The sequence below is a fragment of the Anomaloglossus baeobatrachus genome, chromosome 1 (assembly GCF_048569485.1).
Source record: "Anomaloglossus baeobatrachus isolate aAnoBae1 chromosome 1, aAnoBae1.hap1, whole genome shotgun sequence".
Lineage (NCBI taxonomy): Eukaryota > Metazoa > Chordata > Amphibia > Anura > Aromobatidae > Anomaloglossus > Anomaloglossus baeobatrachus.
Window position 1 is genome coordinate 87,398,726 of NC_134353.1, and position 20,925 is coordinate 87,419,650.

Consider the following 20,925-nt stretch of genomic DNA (forward strand, 5'->3'; position numbering starts at 1 on the left):
TTAGGGCCATTCACCGCTAAAGAACATGAGCCACTATGTGACACATAGATTCATATAAAGGACAGAGTATAATGTGACAACCGCCAGTGTGGTTCCAGTAACCACAATGTAGCATCCAGTGACACATCCCAATCCTCATCTGTCTACAGAATATAAAATACCCATAGTGTTTACCATTGTCTGCTCCATCGGGACGACTTGCTGGATGTGTATCATCCGTATACTATTAGCGTGTCCTTTTAAAGCATTTCCCAATGCTCCTTTTGGCTAAAAGAAAATAGAAAGATTTTTGAGCAGAGTAGTTAATGGTAGTGGGAGGGTCAATCTTCATAAAACATAAAACATGTATATTGGCTATGCCCATAGAAGCGTTGCCCGACAATACCAGCGTAACAGAGGCCATCATGGAATTCATCATCTACGGTTATGGTATTTATCAGATTCCCACCAGAATCACCCAGTGGCTACATACAGACATACATAGCACAGACATTTTCCAAAACTCATAATAAGATATGTCCAGGAAAAGTAAGGACGGAAATATCTGTAATAAGTCACAATAAGTCACATCGGACGCAACCTGCCGAGATAGAAATAGCCGTATCGAAGGTAACAAAGCTAGCAGCTATAATACAGAGGTAGCCTGCTCTTAGGGGTACTTTGCACGTTGCGACATCGCTACTGCGATCTCGTCGGGGTCAAATCCAAAGTGACGCACATCTGGCGCTGGTAACGACGTCGCAACGTGTAAAGCCTAGATGTGCCGATAAACGATCGCAAAAGCGTCGTAAATCGGTGATCTGTGTAGCGTCGGTCATTTCCATAATGTCGCACCAATAGGAGATACGATGTTGTTCCTCGTTCCTGTGGCAGCACACATCGCTATGTGTGAAGACGCAGGAGCGAGGAACATCTCCTTACCTGCCTCCACCGGCTATGCGGAAGGAAGGAGGTGGGCGGGATGTTTACGTCCCGCTCATCTCCGCCCCTCCGCTTCTATTGGCTGCCTGCCGTGTGATGTCGCTGTGACGCCGCACGACCTGGTCCCTTAGGAAGGAGGTGGGTCGCCGGCCAGAGCGATGTCGCAGGGCAGGTAAGTGCGTGTGAAGCTGCCGTAGCGATAATGTTCGCTACGGCAGCTATCACAAGATATCGCATGTGCGACGGGGGCGGGTACTATCGCGCTCGACATCGCTAGCATCGGCCAGCGATGTCGCAGCGTGCAAAGTACCCCTTAGAAATAGGAAAAATTCATCCCAACACGAAAAGTAGATGAGTAGTCATGAAAACTATTTACATTTTTTTCAAGTAAATAAGTCTAAAATTCTGTGCTACTCGGGCAACCTCTACTCAATTGCTATATTCTCGCATGTAAAATAATCACAGCCTGTGCTCACCTTCGGTACAGACGCCATTCCCAGCAATCTTGGTACCAGGGCTAACATGACATTGCTATTGTTGGTATATGCTTATTCTGCACAGTGCGTGTGTCCGTGTGCGTGAAACATATGTGTATCCGTATAGCACGGATGCATGTCCGTTTTCTGCACGGAACACACACACACGCACCCAATGAAAGTCTATGGGTCCGTGAGCACATGTAAGTGACACGGATGCATCTCCATATGCTCTGTGTACGTTTTGTGCTTTTTTCTAGCGATGTCGGTCTTTTTTTTTCTGTATATGTCAGTCAATCTCCCTCAGTCCGTCGGTCTCTCTCTGTCTGTCAGTCGGTCTCTCTGTCTTGTCTGTCCCTCTCTCAGACTGTCGGTCAGTCTCCCCCCCTCTCTCATACCCACCGTTCCCCGATCACCGGCGCGACGCTGCTCAGCTGTTAAAAAAACTCTGGCGGCTTTTACTATTTTGAAAAAGCTGGCTGCTCATTAATCAATCTCGTATTCCCTGCTTTCCCCGCCCACCGGCGCCTATGATTGGTTGCAGTGAGACACGCCCCCACACTGAGTGACAGCTGTCTCACTGCAACCGGTGCAGCCGGTGGGCGGGTCTATACTGTGCAGTAAAATAAATAATAAAATAATTTAAAAAAACGGCGTGCGGTTCCCCCCAATTTTTATACCAGCCAAGATAAAGCCATACGGCAGAAGGCTGGTATTCTTAGGATGGGGAACCCCATGTTATGGGGAGCCCCCCAGCCTAACAATATCAGCCAGCGGCCGCCCTGAATTGCCGCATCCATTAGATGCGACAGTTCTGGGACTCTACCCGGATTTTCCCGATTTGCCCTGGTGCGTTGGCAATCAGGGTAATAAGGAGTTAATGGCAGCAACCCATAGCTGCCACTAAGTCCTAGATTAATCATTGCAGGTCTCTATGAGACACCCCCAATGATTAACCTGTAATTTAAAGTTAATAAACACACACAGTGAAAAAATCCTTTATTTGCAATAATAAACACTAACAAATACCCTCGTTCACCACTTTATTAAGCCCCAAAAACCCCTCCAGCTCCGGCGTAATCCACGGAGGTCCCGCGACGCTCTCAGCTCTGCTACATGAAGGTGACAGGAGCTGCAGAAGAACACCGCTGAACCTGTCAGCTCCACGCAGCAACTGAGGTGAGTAGCGCAATCAGCAATAACGTCACTCAGGTTACTCGCGGCCACCGCTGGATCCTTCAACTGTGACAGCAAGTCACCAAAGTGACAGCGATGAAGTCACAGGTGAGTTGCGGTCTCGGGTGCAGGATCCAGCTACCCGCAGGTAACCTGAGTGACAGCAGTGCTAATCGCGCTGCTCACTTCAGTCACTCAGGGGATTAGCGGTCACCGGTGAGTCCTTCACGGGTGACCGCTAATCAGTACGCGATACAGACAGAGCTGCGGTATGACAATGAAGTCAGGTACAGTTCACCCAAGTTCAGTCTCATCGCTCGACGCTGTCTGCGGGTATGTATCAACGACTGTGCATCACACACGGAACATTTCACACGGGCAACACACGGACATGTCACTTACGTATCTCACGCACACACGGACATTCCACATGCACACACGGCTAGCATACGCCATTCACACGGATGCCACATGTACCATAAAAACGGAACACGGACCCGAAAAATGGAACGTAACACACGTGCGTGTTTTTCACGGACGTGTGAAGGGGCCTGAAGGAGGACTTTTTGCTGATCTAACAGTAGATGGCGATGTTGTGTAAAGTTTCCTTACTTATTGTATTGTAAAAAGTCTCTTGTTCTTCCTGGTTTTGCTTTCTCTTCCTGATGCAGTGCTGTATGACTGTGCATATTTTTACCTCATGTTCTCAGAAGTAAAGAGCTTGTTATACCATGTAATCTGCTCTGTGAACTTTCTTCTGCAACTGGGAAGCTAGAAGCTGTGCAACATTTATGCCACGTGAGCCCTGTAGCCTGTCAGTAGTCGCGTCACTGTCAGTTCTTCAGGACAAAACTGACGCCTAGAAGAAATGATAGCGGCTGCTACTTTCTGACCTCCTCCAAATGTCAGTTATGTCAGAAGAAAGTGAGAGAGAAGCGGCCACTGATTGTTATTCGATGTGAGCCCTGCAGACAATGTCATAGGAGGCCTGGCATGGACGTCACTGGAATGGTGCTGGCACCAGATGTGGGCACAGGTTGTGTTCATTTTACATCAGGGATTATAGAAATTGAAGAGGTTCAACAAGTAAGCAACTTCCCGATCGCTGGGGGTCCCAAAAGTTGGGACCCCACAGATTTTGTCAACTTGGACTCTGAAGAGTCCCATCTAAATAGAGGAATTGTGGATCATACTAACTACCCCTCCATTAATTTTTAATGAGACCCCAGAGCACAGCACTTGGCTGGTCTTTGGCGTTCCCATGAAGAATGAATGTGGCGGAGGTGCGCATCATTCACCATTACTCCATTCACACAGGACTCTTCAGAGTCCCTTTTCTCGAAATCAGTGGGAATCCCACCAGTTGGACCCCCAGCAGTCAGGAAGTAATTCCCTATGCAATAAATTAGGGGGTAACTTCGAAACTTGGAACAACTCTGAACAGATTTCGGATAAGAAACAAAAAAAAAATGCTCCCTGATTGTTATTCAATTGTTTAATAAAACAAGTCAGGAGAAGAGACAAGTTCCTTTAAAAAAAGTTCTTTAGTATTTTAACTAAATAAGTGAAAATTTCTTTAACAATAATAAGAATAACAACAGAATAAAACTATGTGCGCACAGCAGAAAATGTCTGCACCTCAAAACTGCACCTTGTGGCAGAAAAACGCATCCAAAAATACGCATGCTTTTTACCACGTTATGGTGCGTTTTTGCCCTTGCGTTTGTTTGTTTTTTAACATTGTCAATGGAAAAATGCAGAACAGTAGAAGTGACATGCTGCTGCTTCTTTATTCTGCAACCAAAACTGCAGGCAAAAAAGAAGCAATGTGCGCACAGTCCTGAACTCTCATAGACCTTGCTGGGGAAGGACTGCATACAGTTTAGGACCACAAACTGCACCCAAAACTGCACCAAAAAAAGCAGCAAAAAAAGCAATGTGTGCACACGACCTAAATGTGCTAGCTATCATTCTGGGACATCAGGAGGAAATCTACAAAGAAGCCTTCATATTTTAGTGAATACTAAAGTTTAAATTGTAAAATGTATATCCTGCAGTGTACGAAAGTATAAAATCAGACTATACGGCAGACTTACCAGCATGTCAGCATTTCCTTCCAATTCATTGGCGTACGCCAGGAGATCCACTTTTGTACTGGTTTTGCCTGTCTAGAGACAGAGAAAAGAAAACCTTTAATGTAAAAATTATAACAAGGCTCAGCGGTTTATATTAATTTAGTTATTTAGAGCGGCTCTGCAGTACTCGTGCCTGTGGGGTATGAACACTGCTTTAGGCCCCCTTCACATGCACGTGCCTCCGGTACATGCTAGGTCCGTTCCCGCATGTACCGGAGACACGGGCACACGTATACCCATTAAAATCAATGGGTTTATGTGCACGCACGTGTTCAGCCATTGGCCCGTGCCTCCATGTGGAGCAGACGTGAGCCCATGTGCTCCATACGGAGGCATGACTGTTTTTCTCTGGCAGCACGGGTGTCTCACGGCCCACGCACGTACTACACAGATGTAGTGTGGATGCGGGTGCATGTGACACACGCCGGAGAAACACACTTGGCATTGTAAAAATAAAAAAAACATATACTCACCTCCATGAGCCCTGCAGTCTCTGCCGCGGCTGTCACCGACATCCGGCCCCCAGTGAATTTGAACAACGCATCTTCTTCACTGGGGGCCGGAAGCAGCGTCAGCGGGGCGTGGCCTGTGGCGGACACTGTCAGTCAGCACCACAGACAACTCCGGAAGAAAAAGGTAAGGTGGGGCTTTCTGTTCTCCATGTGTTATTACGTATAACACACGGAGAACACGCATGTGCCACAAACACGGCACACGGGGAGCAAACCACCCCTTTAATACGTCCGTGAAAAAATGGTTCGTTTTTTTCACGTGCGTGTGAAGGGGGCCTTAAAGGAGGCTCTGTACATCTTGCCACAGTTTTTTTTTATTCATTTACTTCCTAATTTGTCTTAAAGAGGTTGGCCACTACTTTTACATTGATGGCTTATCCTTAGGATAGGTAATCAATGTCTGATTGGCCGGGGTCCGACACCCTGCACCCCGCCAGTCAGTGGTTCTCAGTCCCAGCGGCAGGATATGATCAGTTGCAAAGATGCTCCGTCTTCTGGTAGCGACCGCGGCGAGAGCTGCACATTCAACTCCTATTGACATGAATGGGAGGCGAATGTTCAGTACTTGGCTGCTGCCACTTTCAGACGACAAGGTATCTCCGGAACTGATCCTATCCTGTCGCCGGTGGGACAGCTGATCATCAGGGGTGCAGGGTGTCGGACCTTGGAAGATCAGACATTGATGACTTATCATATAAATCACCCATCAAAGTAAAAGTAGTGGCCGACATCTTTAACTGAATACTTTTTACTCTTTGTTTTTCTGTAAATCGGATGAGAATTACTCAGTCAAGTCTCTGGGTGTGTAAAAAAAAAAAAGAAGCGGATGCCAGAAGAAGCCACAGTATAAAATCCGATTTTTACAGATACACTGCAATTCGGTAAGGCCATGTGCGCACTAGAAACTGACTTTTTACCTGCGGTAAAAAAACGCACCAAAGCCGCAACGAAATCCGCATGCAGTTTTGCCGTGGTTTGGTGAAGTTTCGGTGCGGATTTGCCGCGTTTTTTCCACAGGTTGATCCCTGCAGATTTTTACCATTATCTGTGGCAAAAAACGCAGGTACCTGTGGAAAAGAAGTGACATGCTCATTAATTCTGCAGTGGAAATTCTGCGGGTAAATCCGCGGGTATAAAAAAACGCAGTGTGCGCACAGCATTTTATTAAACCCAAAGGTTTTGCTGGGGAATGACTGCACAAATGTTAGACACATTTTCTGCAGTAAATCTGCGGTACAATCCGCGGTAAATCCGCAGCGTGCTCACATAGCCTAACATAAGAAACTGTAATTGTTTCTGTAAATGAATAATAACTGCTCTTAAAAAAAAAAAAGTTTGTGTACCGACTGCACACGGAGACAAATGAGACAAAAATTGTACAATTTTTCTGGATGAAACTCTGACTGATTTTTTTTATACGCTCGTGTGTATCTCCGCTTTTCTTTCTCCGCTAGGACTGATGATTTATTGGCAATTCACAGGTAAAATCTGTCTTCAGTGAAGACAGATTGTTACATTACTGAGATACGAGATGGAAGTTGGTGCTCATAAGATTCTATGTAGATGGAAGAGAAGGAGGGGCTGAACCCAAAGCTCCTCCCTCCCACCTAGTGTAGAATCTTATGAGCACCAACTGCCATCTCGTATTTCATTAATGTTACAATCTGTCTTCACTGAATACAGATTTTACCTGTGACTTGAGACTAAACGATCAGTCCTAGTGGAGAAAGAAGCACATTTGTCTGATAAGATATATTTTAAAGTTACTTATTTTCATGTGTACTATTGATTTATGAAATAAAAATTAAAATGACGGTTACTCCGTCCTTAAGCATTGCTGGTGTTCTGTTCTGACCTCCCTTGATCATATACGTTTTAAATGGATGGACGGTGGTCAGCCCACCCAGAATCTTCGGCCAACAAACATAGTACGAGGTATGCTGTCTGAGCTCTCCAGTGAATGGTTATTTCTATAGAACATCCAGGAATTTAATTTTCAACTCTGCTGCTAATATGGACATTCAATGTGTGACGCTAATGGCCACCAATTGCCCCATCCCAGGCAGATAACAAACCCAGTGTTAGAGTACCGTCACACTTTAACGACGCTCCAGCGATCCCACCAGCGATCTGACCTGGTCAGGATCGCTGGTGCGTTGCTACATGGTCGCTGGTGAGCTGTCAATCAGGCAGATCTCACCAGTGACCAGTGACCAGCCCCCAGTGACGCGTGGAAGCGATGCTGCGCTTGGTAACTAAGGTAAATATCGGGTAACCAAGCGCTTCGTTACCCGATATTTACCTTGGTTACCAGCGCACACCGCTTAGCGCTGGCTCCCTGCACTCGTAGCCAGAGTACACATCAGTTTTAATAAGCAAACCGCTTTGCTTATAGTAAAGGGGGCTTTACACGCTGCGACATCGCTAATGCGGAGTCGTTGGGGTCACGGAATTTGTGACGCACATCCGGCCGCATTAGCGATGTTGCTGCGTGTGACACCGATGAGCGATTTTGCATCGTTGCAAAAACTTGCAAAATCGCTCATCGGTGACATGGGGGTCCATTCTCGATTATCGTTACTGCAGCAGTAACGATGTAGTTCGCCGCTCCTGCGGCAGCACACATCGCTATGTGTGACGCCGCAGGAACGAGGAACCTCACCTTACCTGCCTCCCAGCCGCTATGAGGAAGGAAGGAGGTGGGCGGGATGTTACGTCCCGCTCATCTCCGCCCCTCCGCTGCTATTGGGCAGCCGCTCAGTGACGTCGCTGTGACGCCGCACGGACCGCCCCCTTAGAAAGGAGGCAGTTCGCCGGTCACAGCGACGTCGCCGGGCAGGTAAGTATATGTGACGGGTCTGGACGATGTTGTGCGGCACGGGCAGCGATTTGCCCGTGTCGCGCAACAGATGGGGGCGGGTACCCACACTAGCGATATCGGGACCGATATCGCAGTGTGTAAAGTATCCTTTACCCGATGTGTACTCCGGCTACGTGTGCAGGGAGCAGGGAGCCGGCACTGGCAGCCTGAGAGCGGTGGACGCTAGTAACCAAGGTAAATATCGGGTAACCAAGCAAAGTACTTTGCTTGGTTACCCGATATTTACCTTGGTTACAGCTTACCGCAGGCTGCCAGACGTCGGCTCCTGCTCCCTGCACATTCAGATCGTTGCTCTCTCGCTGTCAAACACAGCGATGTGTGCTTCATAGCGGGAGAGCAACGTCCAAAAAATGAACCAGCACTGTGTGTAACGAGCAGCGATTCACAGCAGGGGCCAGATCGCTGCTCAGTGTCACACACAGCGAGATCACTAATGAGGTCACTGGTGCGTCACAAAAAACGTGACTCAGCAGCGATCTCGCTATGTGAGTAGCCCTAATACCGACCAGCTGTGTTGTGTGTGTGAATGTAGACTTACAGGGTACATCGATGACATTTCTTTGCCACAGGTTGTTTCATACAGAAATGTGATGTCAATTCAGTCATGATATTGGGGACAATATAGACAAATACTTGAAATTTAATCAATTTATAACATGTTTTCATGATTTCAATTGAGATACACCCATGCATACATCAGCATTTTATGTGGCTTGCACCGATACGTCACTTACAAGTTCTTCATGATATGGAATGTACTTACCTCAGATAAAAATGCATCAAAGTCTATGCTATCGATTCCTGTGGCTCGAAAATCTTCTAAATTCTTTCTTCCTCTTTGATCCAGCAAAACTATGTTCCTCAGGTTAATATTCATCATTTCAATCCGATCTGATATTTCATCAACGTACTGAGAAACAAAATGTAAAGAGCTGAAAACTTATCCCAGAGGCGGACAAACTAAGCAGGGGCTATATAAGGTGCCTATCCAAAAACAAATATCCCAGGGTTCCTATAGGTACTTACTTGAGTATGTGAGTATGTCAAAGGCTTATTCCCAACTTAGATAACTGCACTCCACCAAATCGAGAAGTGGAAGGCACAGAAACAATGGCAGGCCATATACAACCCCTGGCAAAAATGATGGACTTACCTGGCTCTGAGGATGTTCATTCAGTTGATTACTTTTGTTTAAAAAAAACAGATCACAGACATGGCACCAAACTAAGGTCATTTCAAATGGCAACTTTCTGGCTTTAAGAAACACTAAAAAAAATCATGAAAACATAATGTGCTAGCCAGTAACGGTTACTTTTCAGGATCAAACAGGGAAAAAAGTATGGAATCACTCAATTATGAGGAAAAAATTATGTAATCATGACAAACAAACAAACAAAAGAACACTCCAATACATCTCTAGTATTTTGTTGCACCACCTCTGGCTTCAATAACAGCTTGCAGTTTCTGAGGCATGGACTTAATGAGTGACAAACAGTGCTCTTCATCAATCTGGTTCAAACTTTCTCTGATTGCTGTTGCCGGATCAGCTTTACAGGTTGGAGCCTTGTCATGGACCATTTTCTTCAACTTCCACCAAAGATTTTCAATTGGATTGAGATCCGGACTATTTGCAGTCCATGTCATTGTCCTTATGTGTCTTCTTTCAAGGAATGTTTTCACAGTTTTTGCTCTAAGGCAGGATGCATTATCATCTTGATAAATGATTTCATGATCCCCAAACATCCTTTCAATTGATGGGATAATTAAAGTGTCCAAAATTTCATTGTAAACTTGGGCATTTATTGAAGATGTAATAACAGCCATCTCCCCAGTGCCTTTACCTGACATGCATTCCCATATCATCAATGACTGTGGAAATTTACATGTTCTCTTCAGGCAGTCATATTTTATTGTTTAGCTTTTCTGTATGTAAATTCCATCTCCTTTAGGCGGTTTCTTACAGTTCAGTCACAGACATTGACTTCAGTTTCCTCCCATTTGTTCCTCATTTGTTTTGTTGTACATTTCTTGTTTTGCAGACATTGCTTTAAGTTTTCTGTCTTGATGCTTTGATGTTTTCCTTGGTCTACCAGTATTATTGCTTTTAACAACCTTCCCATGTTGTTTGTATTTGGTCCAGATTTTAGACACAGCTGACTGTGAACAACCAACATCTTTTGCAACATTGTGTGATGATTTACCCTCTTTTAAGAGTTTGATAATCCTCTCCTTTGTTTCAATTGACATCTATCGTGTTGGAGCCATGATTCATGTCAGTCCACTTGGTGCAACAGCTCTCCAAGGTGTGATCACTCCTTTTTAGATGCAGACTAATGAGCAGATCTTATTTGATGCAGGTGTTAGTTTTGGGAATGAAAATTTACAAGGTGATTCCATAATTTCCTCAGAATTGAGTGATTCCATAATTTTCCCCCCTGTTTGATCCTGAAAAGTAACCGTTTTCATGATTTTTTTAAGTGTTTCTTAAAGCCAGAAAGTTGCCATTTGAAATGACTTTAGTTTGGTGCCATGTCTGTGATCTGCTTCTTTTAAACAAAAGTAAACAACTGAATGAACATCCTCAGAGCCAGGTGATTCCATAATTTTTGCCAGGGGTTGTATATACAATGGCCTTCAGTCACCTCACCAGTCAGAAGACCTCTGCTCTGGGGATAGGTGTGGTTCTTATGGGGATCTTTATTTAATATATAGTATATCCTCTGAATGCAAATGTCCGAGATGAGGAAAAAAGAACCTCAACGATAAAGACAGGGAATAAGGCTAAAAGTTGTAAAGCGCCTTCCTCCTTCAAGATGGTGGATGTGTCATCTCTTGTTGCACCATACAGGAGCCCCATTTAGACTTTTACATTTGGGTCAAGTATTCCTCTGTGTATGAGCCTGAGTGCAATGATAAAACAGACACCAAAAACTCCAATACATACATCTCACTCTTACAATTATTGTATGTCATTCTTATACTACACTCCAGAATCACAACAAACCTCAAATATTTGACTTCCGACAAATTCTGACCATAACATTAGCACTTACCATGCTGATATTTAAGAATTCATTCAGATTAAACAGATTATCGATCTGAAGAGCTGTAAAAACGCCTTTGTTTTCTTTGCAGTCACTAGACAAGAACAGAAAAACATAGGATCAACCATTTCCCAAACAAAAAGGGGCAGTCTACTCTTTATCAAGAAGATGTTTTAGCCTAAGGTTCACTGCATTAATTCCACTGAAAGAAAAAACAGCCAAGATGCGCTCATACTGCTGCTGTCAGAGCTGGAATCGCAGATTCTGGGAAGAAAATATCCTGTTTCCCCAAAAATGAGACCTACCCCGAAAATAAGTCCTAGTAGGATTTTGGGGGCTTTTTTGAGCATGCTTACAATATAAGCCATACTCCAAAAATAAGTCCTAGCTACAGTTCCATAAGAAAGTGCAAAGAAGCTAAGAAAGTTAAAGAATATAGCAGGACTCTTCAAAGAATGCAAACACCCCTAAAAGAAAGTAGACCCCCAAAATAAAATATATTGCACTCACTAAACTTCATTATAAATAATTACAGTTGGCAAAAACAGATGGTGTATGGGCTCTCACACAAAGATGTGCTTCACTGACAGGCCCCTCACTGTTCCAGCTGCATTGCACTGCAGCTTTCACAAATAGATCGGATACCAGTATCACTCCATGCAAGTGATACTGCTTCTAGTCACCAGGGGGAGACAACTGCTGTAGAACGCAAGGGTACCTCACAGCGACGCAGATTTGAATGTGAGAGCCCATTCACTTGCCAACTTGTTATTTAATTGTTTGGGATCTGGTAAGTGCAATTCTTTTAGAGGGTGTCTGCTTTCTTTTGGGGGTAAACTTAGCAGTATATAAACAATAATACATATAACCTCTTCACGACACATGACGTACTGGGTATGTCATGGATCGTGTGAGGTTAATCTCCGCCACCTGCCATTACCAGTACGCGGCGATTCGCGGACATGTCAGCTGATTTCAACTAATAAACAAATAAAGTTATGTTAAAATCAAGCCCACCACTGTTTTTCTTGTGAAATTCTCAATAATTTTGATGTTTTACATGACCCTCTTCCCATTGGTAAAAATAAAGTTGGATCCGAAATGGTTGAATTCAAAATGGCCGCCATGGTCACCACCCATCTTTAAAAGTTGCCCCCCCCTCTCATATACTAATTAGTCACAAACAGGAAGTTAATATTACCAACCAGTCCCATTTTATTTAGGTCTATCCATATAAATGGCCTGTACTTTGGTGTACCTTGGCGGGTCCTGACAGAATCCTTTATATGCGGGACCAACTGTCATTGTGAGGACCATTTGTGGAAAAGTGGCTATAGGAAGTGGAGATATGTAGGTTGTCACATATAACGTGAACCTGTCACCAGGTCGAAAGTGAACAGTTTTTGCTCTTCTTCAATTCTCGCTGCTCCTATTAATATTCCGTGTCTTGTTTTATTTTAAATCCGCTGTAAAATTTCAGAGATGGGGCCTTTTTATTCAGTTCTCAATTTTAATGTTCTTTACCAAAGGGGTGTGGTTCACAGGGTAATAAAGCAGATGAGCCTGAAGACACGTCTCCAGAGAATCATGGAACCCCCCCCCCCCCCTTGGAAAGATTGGAAAGATTAGCACTAGACAAACAGACCCATATTTCTGGAACTGTGTAGCAATTTTTTTTAATTTTTTTTTTAAAAACAATACTCATAGGAACAGAGAGAATAAAACAAGATATAAACTTGGTACTTTTGACCTGGTGACCGGTTCCCTTTAAATATGTTTCTCAGGAGGTAAAAAAAGTGACTCATTTGTCGATGTGAGAAAATGTACCAAAAAGGGAATTGAAAACGGACAACCAATGTAGCCCCAATTTTTATAGCCAATGTCAAGATATAAGTAACATAATTATGAAATGTTAGTTTCCAGTGTAACCTTTATGATATGAGTAATGGTACTGTCATGCGTTATTTGGTTCCAGACGTATTAGGTGTCACAGTGGCGTAGGGTTCTGTTCACACTGCAGAGCCTGACAGGCAACCTGAAGTCTCCTAGTTGTTCAGCCAGAGCTGGGTGTCGGCTGTTTCTTGTGCTCTGCTCCTTATTTCTACAGGAGTTAATGCCAGTTGACCTGGGGAACTCTGCCAGGAGCTCAGGTTGCTAATTACCAATCACAGCCGTCTCCTTCTTATATAAGATTCTGGATCCTGCTACTCAGTGGCGATAATAGTCCAGCAGGGCAAGCGATTCCAGTCTATTGTGGTGATCCAATTTTGGTGACCTGTGGTGTGCTTATTGTGCGGTCGAGAAGTTTGTCTGTCTACGACCTCCGTTTTATGTTATTTTTCCCTGTGCACATATTGGTACTCCTCTGCATTTAATTGCCATGTGTACGAGTTTTGTTTTTTCCCCTATCTGTGATTAGTTGTGGGCATTGTGATTACGGTCCCGGCTCACCCTTTTGGGTGGAGAAGGGGGAGGGGAGTTACACTAGGGCTTGGACAAGAGTTAGGGTCACATTGGCGACTCAGACCTGGCTATCATCAAGCGTATCTCTGAGCTAAGGGACAGCGCAGGGTCCCCAGTCTGAGGGTCAGTCTAGGAGTCCCTGTCCAGTCCATCCCTGTGACAGGTACATTGTGGTGGAAATCTCATAATTTACCAACATATCAATCAATAATTTCTCCATCATTTTTCACATCTTCCTTTTACTAAGTGAAGCCTGAAAGTACCACCTATCTCCTTGCGGAGATTCCCACCGTTCCTTTCTGTGGCTCTAAAACAGTGTGAATGGATCGATGGACATTCAGAAGTTAGTGTCAGTTTATTCATTCTAAGGACAATACTAAGGACCAGGGGGCACTCACTGCAAGTGGAAGAAAGGTGATTCCACTAGCTAAATAGGAAAGGGTTCTTTACAGTTAGAGCAGTCAGACTGTGGAATGCCCTACCACAAGAGGTAGTAATGGCAGATACTATAACAGTTTTTAAAAAAGGGCTGGATGATTTCCTCAGTACACACAACATTGTTAATTATAAAAGACTTAATGACAAAATACATAATTGATGAAGGAAGCTTGAAATAGATGGACCTACATCTTTTTTCAACCTATGTAACTATGATCATGTGCACTGTTGTTCATTCTTACTGAAGAGCCAAAGACCAGCAGAGCGCAGCACTTGCCCATCTCCGTGGACCCATTATGAATGAATGTGTGGAAGTGTGCATGATCAACCACTAATCCATTCACACAGGTCTCACTCCCCGCTTCTCAGGATTGGTGGTAGTCCCAGTGGTCAGATGCCCAGCGATCAGGAAGTTATCACCTGTCCCATAGATAGCGGATAGCTTTCAAATGTGAGAATACCCCTTTAGGCAATTTCCTTCCTCTGGTCATAACCCATCCTCGTGGCATAGCTTTAAAGGGTGCTTTACACGCTGCGACATCGCTAGAGATAGCTAGCGATGTTGCGAGCGATAGCACCTGCCCCAGTCGTTCGTGCGACATTTGGTGATCGCTGCCGTAGCGAACATTATCGCTATGGCAGCGTCACACGCACATACTTTTTCAGCGACGTCACTGTGACCACCAAACAATCCCTCCTTCAAGGGGGAGGTTCGATCGGCGTTATAGCAACGTCACTACCGCGTCATTAAGCGGCCGCCCAATAGCAGAAGAGGGGCGGAGATGAGCGGCTGGAACTTGCCGCCCACCTCCTTCCTTCCTCAGTGCCGGTGGATGCAGGTAAGGAGATGTTCGTTGTTCCTGTGGCGTCACACATAGCGATGTGAAAAAAACAAATTAATTCAGCTCACCCCTCTTCACTCTAGGATCCACCACCGATGCACGGAACGCCCTGGCCCGGGCGGAAAGGCACAATCATGAAGAAAAAAAATATATCCAGTATCGGATAGATGGACATAGCGATGTGTGACGCCACAGAAACAATGAACAACCAGTGGCATGCACCACCAACGATATTATGGAAAGGAGCGACGTGTCAACGTTCAACGATTTTTGACGTTTTTGCGATCGTTGATCGTCGCTCCTTGGTATTACGTGCTGCAATGTCGCTAACGGCGCAGGATGTGCTTCACTAATGACCCCCGACGATATATCGTTAGCAATGTTGCAGCGTGTAAAGCACCCTTAAGTCCCTTTGGCCCATAGATCCCAGTACTGCGAGACCAATTATAGAGCATTTTTGGGGTCATACAGTGATATCTTGGTACTAATGTCACAGTCTACCTTGGATTACGGACAGGCAAGCTTAGACTGCTAAAAACCATTCTTGCCTGGAAATTTTATTTATTTTTCTTACCTGTAGACTTTTTCAAAAGTGAGGTTTATATTGGCGTTATGATACAGGGCACCAGAGAGATAATTTTTCCACTGTGAATTCAGCAGATATGGAGTATCCAGCACCTTGAAAACAAAAAATATACCAAATGTTATCAAATATGGCAAAAGGTATTATTAATTATTACTGGGAAAAAGTAGGGGAAGATACCATAGAGAAAACTTTGAGATTTGAAGGCTCCGTTATGGTAACGGTGTCTGCTTTATGATTCAACGCCGCAGCATTCATGAAAAAACACACTTTTAAATGCCATCTGGGGGCTATGCATCGCGGATGACTAGTTCAACGCGCCCCCCTCTCTCCATACACAGAAAGACCCATCTGTCTAGAGGTGCAGGGGCCGGCCTTTGAATTAGTCATTTGTCTTCAGCGAGCTTTGAATGTATGTTTTAGAGTAAACATGCGGCCAATGATTCAGCCATCAGGAATCAGCTATCAGGTTTCCTTTAAGAGCAGTGGGATAGTTTGATCTATATCCCTACAAGACCCAAAAGTCAGTAAAATGGAAGAGGTCATATTTTCAGGGCCCTCATTTACTAGCCAGAATCAGGAACTGCTACAAAAAGTGTCTCTTGCTCTGGAAGAACTGTCCAGTCCTGTGTCACCCAGAAAATTTGCTTATATGAATGGAAACTGAGTATTGCTGTCATGAGTGATTCTTGCTCTGGGGAAACATCTGGTGCGACTGGGATCATAAGGTCACAACGCCTCTCTTTCGCTATAAAAAGTCATACGTAGAGATGAGATTCTCCCTTCGATAAAGAAGCAAGCGAAACGTGCGTCAGGGATGTGCGGGGATGTCTCTGACACATTGCTATAATGGGTACATTTCCCTACTAACCATGTGAGTAGTACTATCTAATTTGCATTTTCCTATTGTGGGTATTAGTGGAGCCGTTCGCCCTAGTGCTTCCCCCTCTCTCACAATCAGGAAGGCTGCTCATTATTACTTGATAACACACGGAGAACACACGTGTGCCATAAACACGACACACGGAGGGCCATACACACCTTTGACAAGTTCGTGAAAAACGTGCGTGATTTTCACGGACGTGTGAAAGAGGCCTTACAAACAGATTTTCCCTCGAATATCAGGCGGTTTTTTTGAACCACTAGTTCATCCTTGAGTGGTTTTCTTCTGGGTCATTGCACCCCACCATTGTCTCTAATTTAATTATATTGGTGACAGTGTATATATTTTGTGCATATTTGAGATATAATTGTTGGTTCAATTATTGGAAATTTTTCCTCATAGTACTATCACCTCATCTGGTAGGGTCATTCAGGGCCCGGAGGGATAGTCTTCGTTGAGCGGGGGCGCCAACTGCGCAGGTCTCTAGGGTGCCGACCTCCGCGGCAAGGAAGGGGCGAGTTGTAGGGTGAATCAAGGGTCAGGCCCCTCCCCTGTACTTTTTTTTTTTTATATTTGCATTATAATTTGATGTTGGGATTTTCCCTTTTTAAGACGTTAATAATAATAAAAATTGGTAATTTTAGGAGTTTTTGCTTATAATTTTCTCACGTTTGTACTTCTAAACTATTTTCTTGATAAAATTTACCCTCGAATATCAGCTGATTGCTGGTGGTCCCAGCAGGATGCTACTTTGTGATCAGCTTATTCTAAAGGGGATCCTTCTAGCAAGAATCTTTTGTATAAATTAGACTATCTCAAGAGGTTTTCCTATAGCCTGGGCCAAGGTTATGGAGAAAATGAATTGTGTAGGCTCAGTTCACATCGTAGTTTTACATAATAAAGGGGAAAAGCAATCTGTAACCATTTGATGTGTAGGATTTGATGCGGAATTTGATCCAGTTGTGCAGGATTTGCAGCAGAAAAAAGTACAATTCTTTCCTTTATTTTCCCCATTCCTATTAATTACCACTTGTGACTTGGGCTCTAAAAATGCATCGAAAACTGCCATAAAAATGCACGTGTGATATTAGCCTAAGGGTGGTAAGCCATGAGTATTTCTCCAGCAATGCTGGATTTTACGTGCTTAGAATACCTGAATATCCTACATAGCGCCGGCAAATTTTTTAAAACTTTGACATTTTTCTTTTTTTTTTAGTTTTTAAATTATTTTTGCTTATTAAGAATTTTTTTTCAGTTCTTGTTAAAGAAATAGTTGCTTAGTCCTCTATTTGGGAGAGGTAATTTTGCTTCTGGGTGACAACGACTAATGTGAACTATGACTATGCCCATAATGACTGCAGTCCTGACCGGCCTATAAATCTGTAGGATCATATAACGTTACAATGTCTACGTTCTTCCCTTATTTAACATTATTTCTTACTGTTCTGTAGTTATGGCTATATCTGCGTGAATCAGGAGGCTCAGGATGAATAAAAATTGTGTTGTATGGAGATTTGGAACAGGGCGAATCTGAAAGTTGTCATGATTCATCCCGCATTTGCCCTTTTCTAATATTGTGCTTATAATGTAATCCCATTTGTCAGGCATTCTTTCCTATTATCATTAAACCTTTTACTTAAAAACTCCTGAAAATGACAAAGTGAAATAATCTATTACTAGAAATGTATGAAAAAGTCTTTATGTATGTGCGAAAGAAGATTCCAGTGTCTGTCCTTGTGCCTGGAGCGGGTGACTGAGATATCTTGGCTGTCATACAGGCTGCGGCTTGAGAAAACATGCATCATAGAATAGGCTGGAAGGACAGACAAATTGGATCTCCCCTGGAGCATCATATTTGTGTGGATTATATACAGACTCCTACTACTCCTTTATGTATTGGGAAGGCAACCTGTCAAAAAATATTACAGTACCCGATGATGAAGAGGAACGTGCACGGAACGAGACCCAGGATGTGTCAATGGGTAAATTAGTGGGATTTAACGTAAAAAGACAATAACTAACTTGTCTTAAAGGACAGTCTACAACTCCGCACATTCATGAGTGATTCACACGCAACTGTGAACTATCCTGATCACTATGGTCTATAAAACTGATGGCCTAAAAAAAGGTGTCTCATTACCAAAGTTCCACACAAGAAACTACTCATGATGGGTAAAACCAGTGAGCTGTCACAAGACATTCACAACCTTATTATTGCAAAACATACTGATGGCATTAGTTACAGAAGAATTTCTAAACTATTGAAGGTTCCAGTGAGCACTGTAGGGGGCCATAATCCAAAAATGGAAAGAACATAATTTCACCATAAATTGACCACGACCAAGTGCTCCCCACAAGATTTGAGACAGAGAAGTGAAACGAATGATCAGAAAAGTTATCCAAGAGCCAAAAACCAACTGCGGAGAGCTACAGAAAGACTAGGAATTAGTAGGTACAATTGTTTAAAAGAAAACAAGTAATGCACTCAACCTACATGGCCTGTTTGCACGCTCACCATGCAAGACTCCACTGCTGAACAAAAAGCATGGTCAAGCACATTTTAAGTTTGCTCAGCAACATTTAGACAAGCCTGTGAAATACTGGGAGAATATAGTTTGGTCAGATGAGACCAAAATTGAAATCTTTGGATGCCCTAATTATACACACCATATTTGGAAGCCAAAAGGCAAATCACCCCAAAAACACCACCAACAGCGAAACTTGGAGGTGTGAACTGGCACTGACAAACTTCATATAATTGAAGGACGGATAAATAGACAAATGTACAGAGACATTCTTGATATAAAAAAAACTTCTGCCATCTACCAGGATGATGAAGATGAAACAAGGGAGGGCATTTCAGCAAAACAATGATCCCAAACACACAGCCAAGGAAACTGTCAACTGATTTCAGAGAAAGAAAATAAAGCTGGTAGAATGGCCCAGCCAATCACCTGACCTGAATCCAGTAGAAAATGTATGGAAGGAACTAAAGCTCATAGAACATTGCAGCACGCGGAACCTTCAGGATTTGAAGAGTGTGTAGAAAAATGGGCAAAATCACACCTGAGCAATGCATGTCACTAGTTTCTCCAAACAGGAAGCGTCTTGAAGCCATCACCTCAAACTAAAGGCTTTTGTACGAAGTATACACAAGTTTACCCACAAATAAATATTGAAAAGGTACTTAAACTCCACAGAGTATAAAATTACACCAAAAGAAATGAGTATATTGTACCAGTAAAAAAAATAATTTATTAGATATTAAAAAAAAAATACAATTAAAAAATCATTGTTGCTGAAAACATGTGGGGACATATAATTCATACATAGTGGCAGAAAAGAGAGCTGCAGTGCCTTGCTGCAGTGCATTATATATATAATTGCCTTATTCTGTCTGTCTGTCTGGCTCCAAAATTATGTCTTTACAGTGACAACCGTCGCATTGGCAGCTCGCCTTGCCTTAGCTATGCCCCACACATGGATTGGCTGCTCGGCCAGGCTCCGCCCCACACACGGATTGGCCGCTTGCCCCAGCCCCCTGCACGCATTGGCCGCTCGGCCAGGCCCCGCTCCCCTCACGCATTGGACACTCGCCTTGGCCCCGCCCCCCACACGCATTCCCCGAACCCACACGGAGCCCCGACTCCCAGGTGAATGCTGCACTCCCGCAAGCCCATACCGGCAAGACAAAGTGGAGAAAAGCCGGATGTGTGAAACCACTAGCTTACCCCGGCTCCCGGCACACGTGTGCCGGAGCCGGCGTAGGCTGGTAACCATGGTGCACATCGGGTAACAATAGAAACCGCTTTCCTTAGTTACCCGATGTGTAACATGGTTACTAGCTTACCCCGGCTCCCGGCACTTGTCAGCACTGTCGCTTTGAATAGTTACTTACCTTTTCTCCACTTAGATCCGGCGCGCTCCCGTGCACTATGTACACTACAGTGGCCGTGCGACAAGCTTCGATCACGTGTTGTCATGTGACCGGAGCATGTGACCAGGAAAGTGCCGGGCGGCCACTGTACTGTACACAGTGTATGGCTGCTTTCAGACGTCCGTGTTTAATCAGGTACCAGTCACACGCATGGTTATGGTCATACGTGTGACATCCGTGTTTGCATGCGTGTGACAGATACCGGAGAAAACACGGGTCTGTGAAATAAAGATAATTTTTCATATTTACCTGCTTTTTCTGACTCTGCTGCCTCTTGTTCCTGACCGCCTATCAACACACACACACACACACACTGAGCACATATACACACATAGCAGACACACATGGATACACCGAGCGCATACACACATAGCGCACATGCATGTACACACACACACATTCAGCACATATATACACTGAGCACACACACACTGAGCACACACACACACACATAGCAGACACACATGGATACACCGAGCGCATACACACATAGAGCACATGCATGTATACACATACACACACATACACACACACACACACACACACACTGAGCACATATATACACACATAGCAGACACACATGGATACACCGAGCGCATACACACATAGCGCACATGCATGTACACACACACAC

General features: G+C 44.1%; 1 protein-coding gene across 10 annotated transcripts in view; it reads right to left on the minus strand.

The window, feature by feature from the left end:
- Positions 1-20,925, minus strand: part of PROM1 (prominin 1) — a 316,884-nt gene that overhangs the window by 51,126 nt on the left and 244,833 nt on the right. For all 10 annotated transcript variants that reach the window (XR_012753972.1, XR_012753974.1, XR_012753970.1 and 7 more), the window contains 5 exons: positions 15,463-15,566; positions 11,155-11,239; positions 8,865-9,011; positions 4,670-4,741; positions 175-267 (listed from right to left, as the gene is read on the minus strand). Coding sequence is in view for 3 of the 10 variants with exons in the window: in XM_075346904.1 (XP_075203019.1) it covers positions 175-267; positions 4,670-4,741; positions 8,865-9,011; positions 11,155-11,239; positions 15,463-15,566 (501 nt within the window). In the remaining 7 variants the exon portion in view is untranslated. The remainder of the gene's footprint in view (positions 1-174; positions 268-4,669; positions 4,742-8,864; positions 9,012-11,154; positions 11,240-15,462; positions 15,567-20,925) is intronic.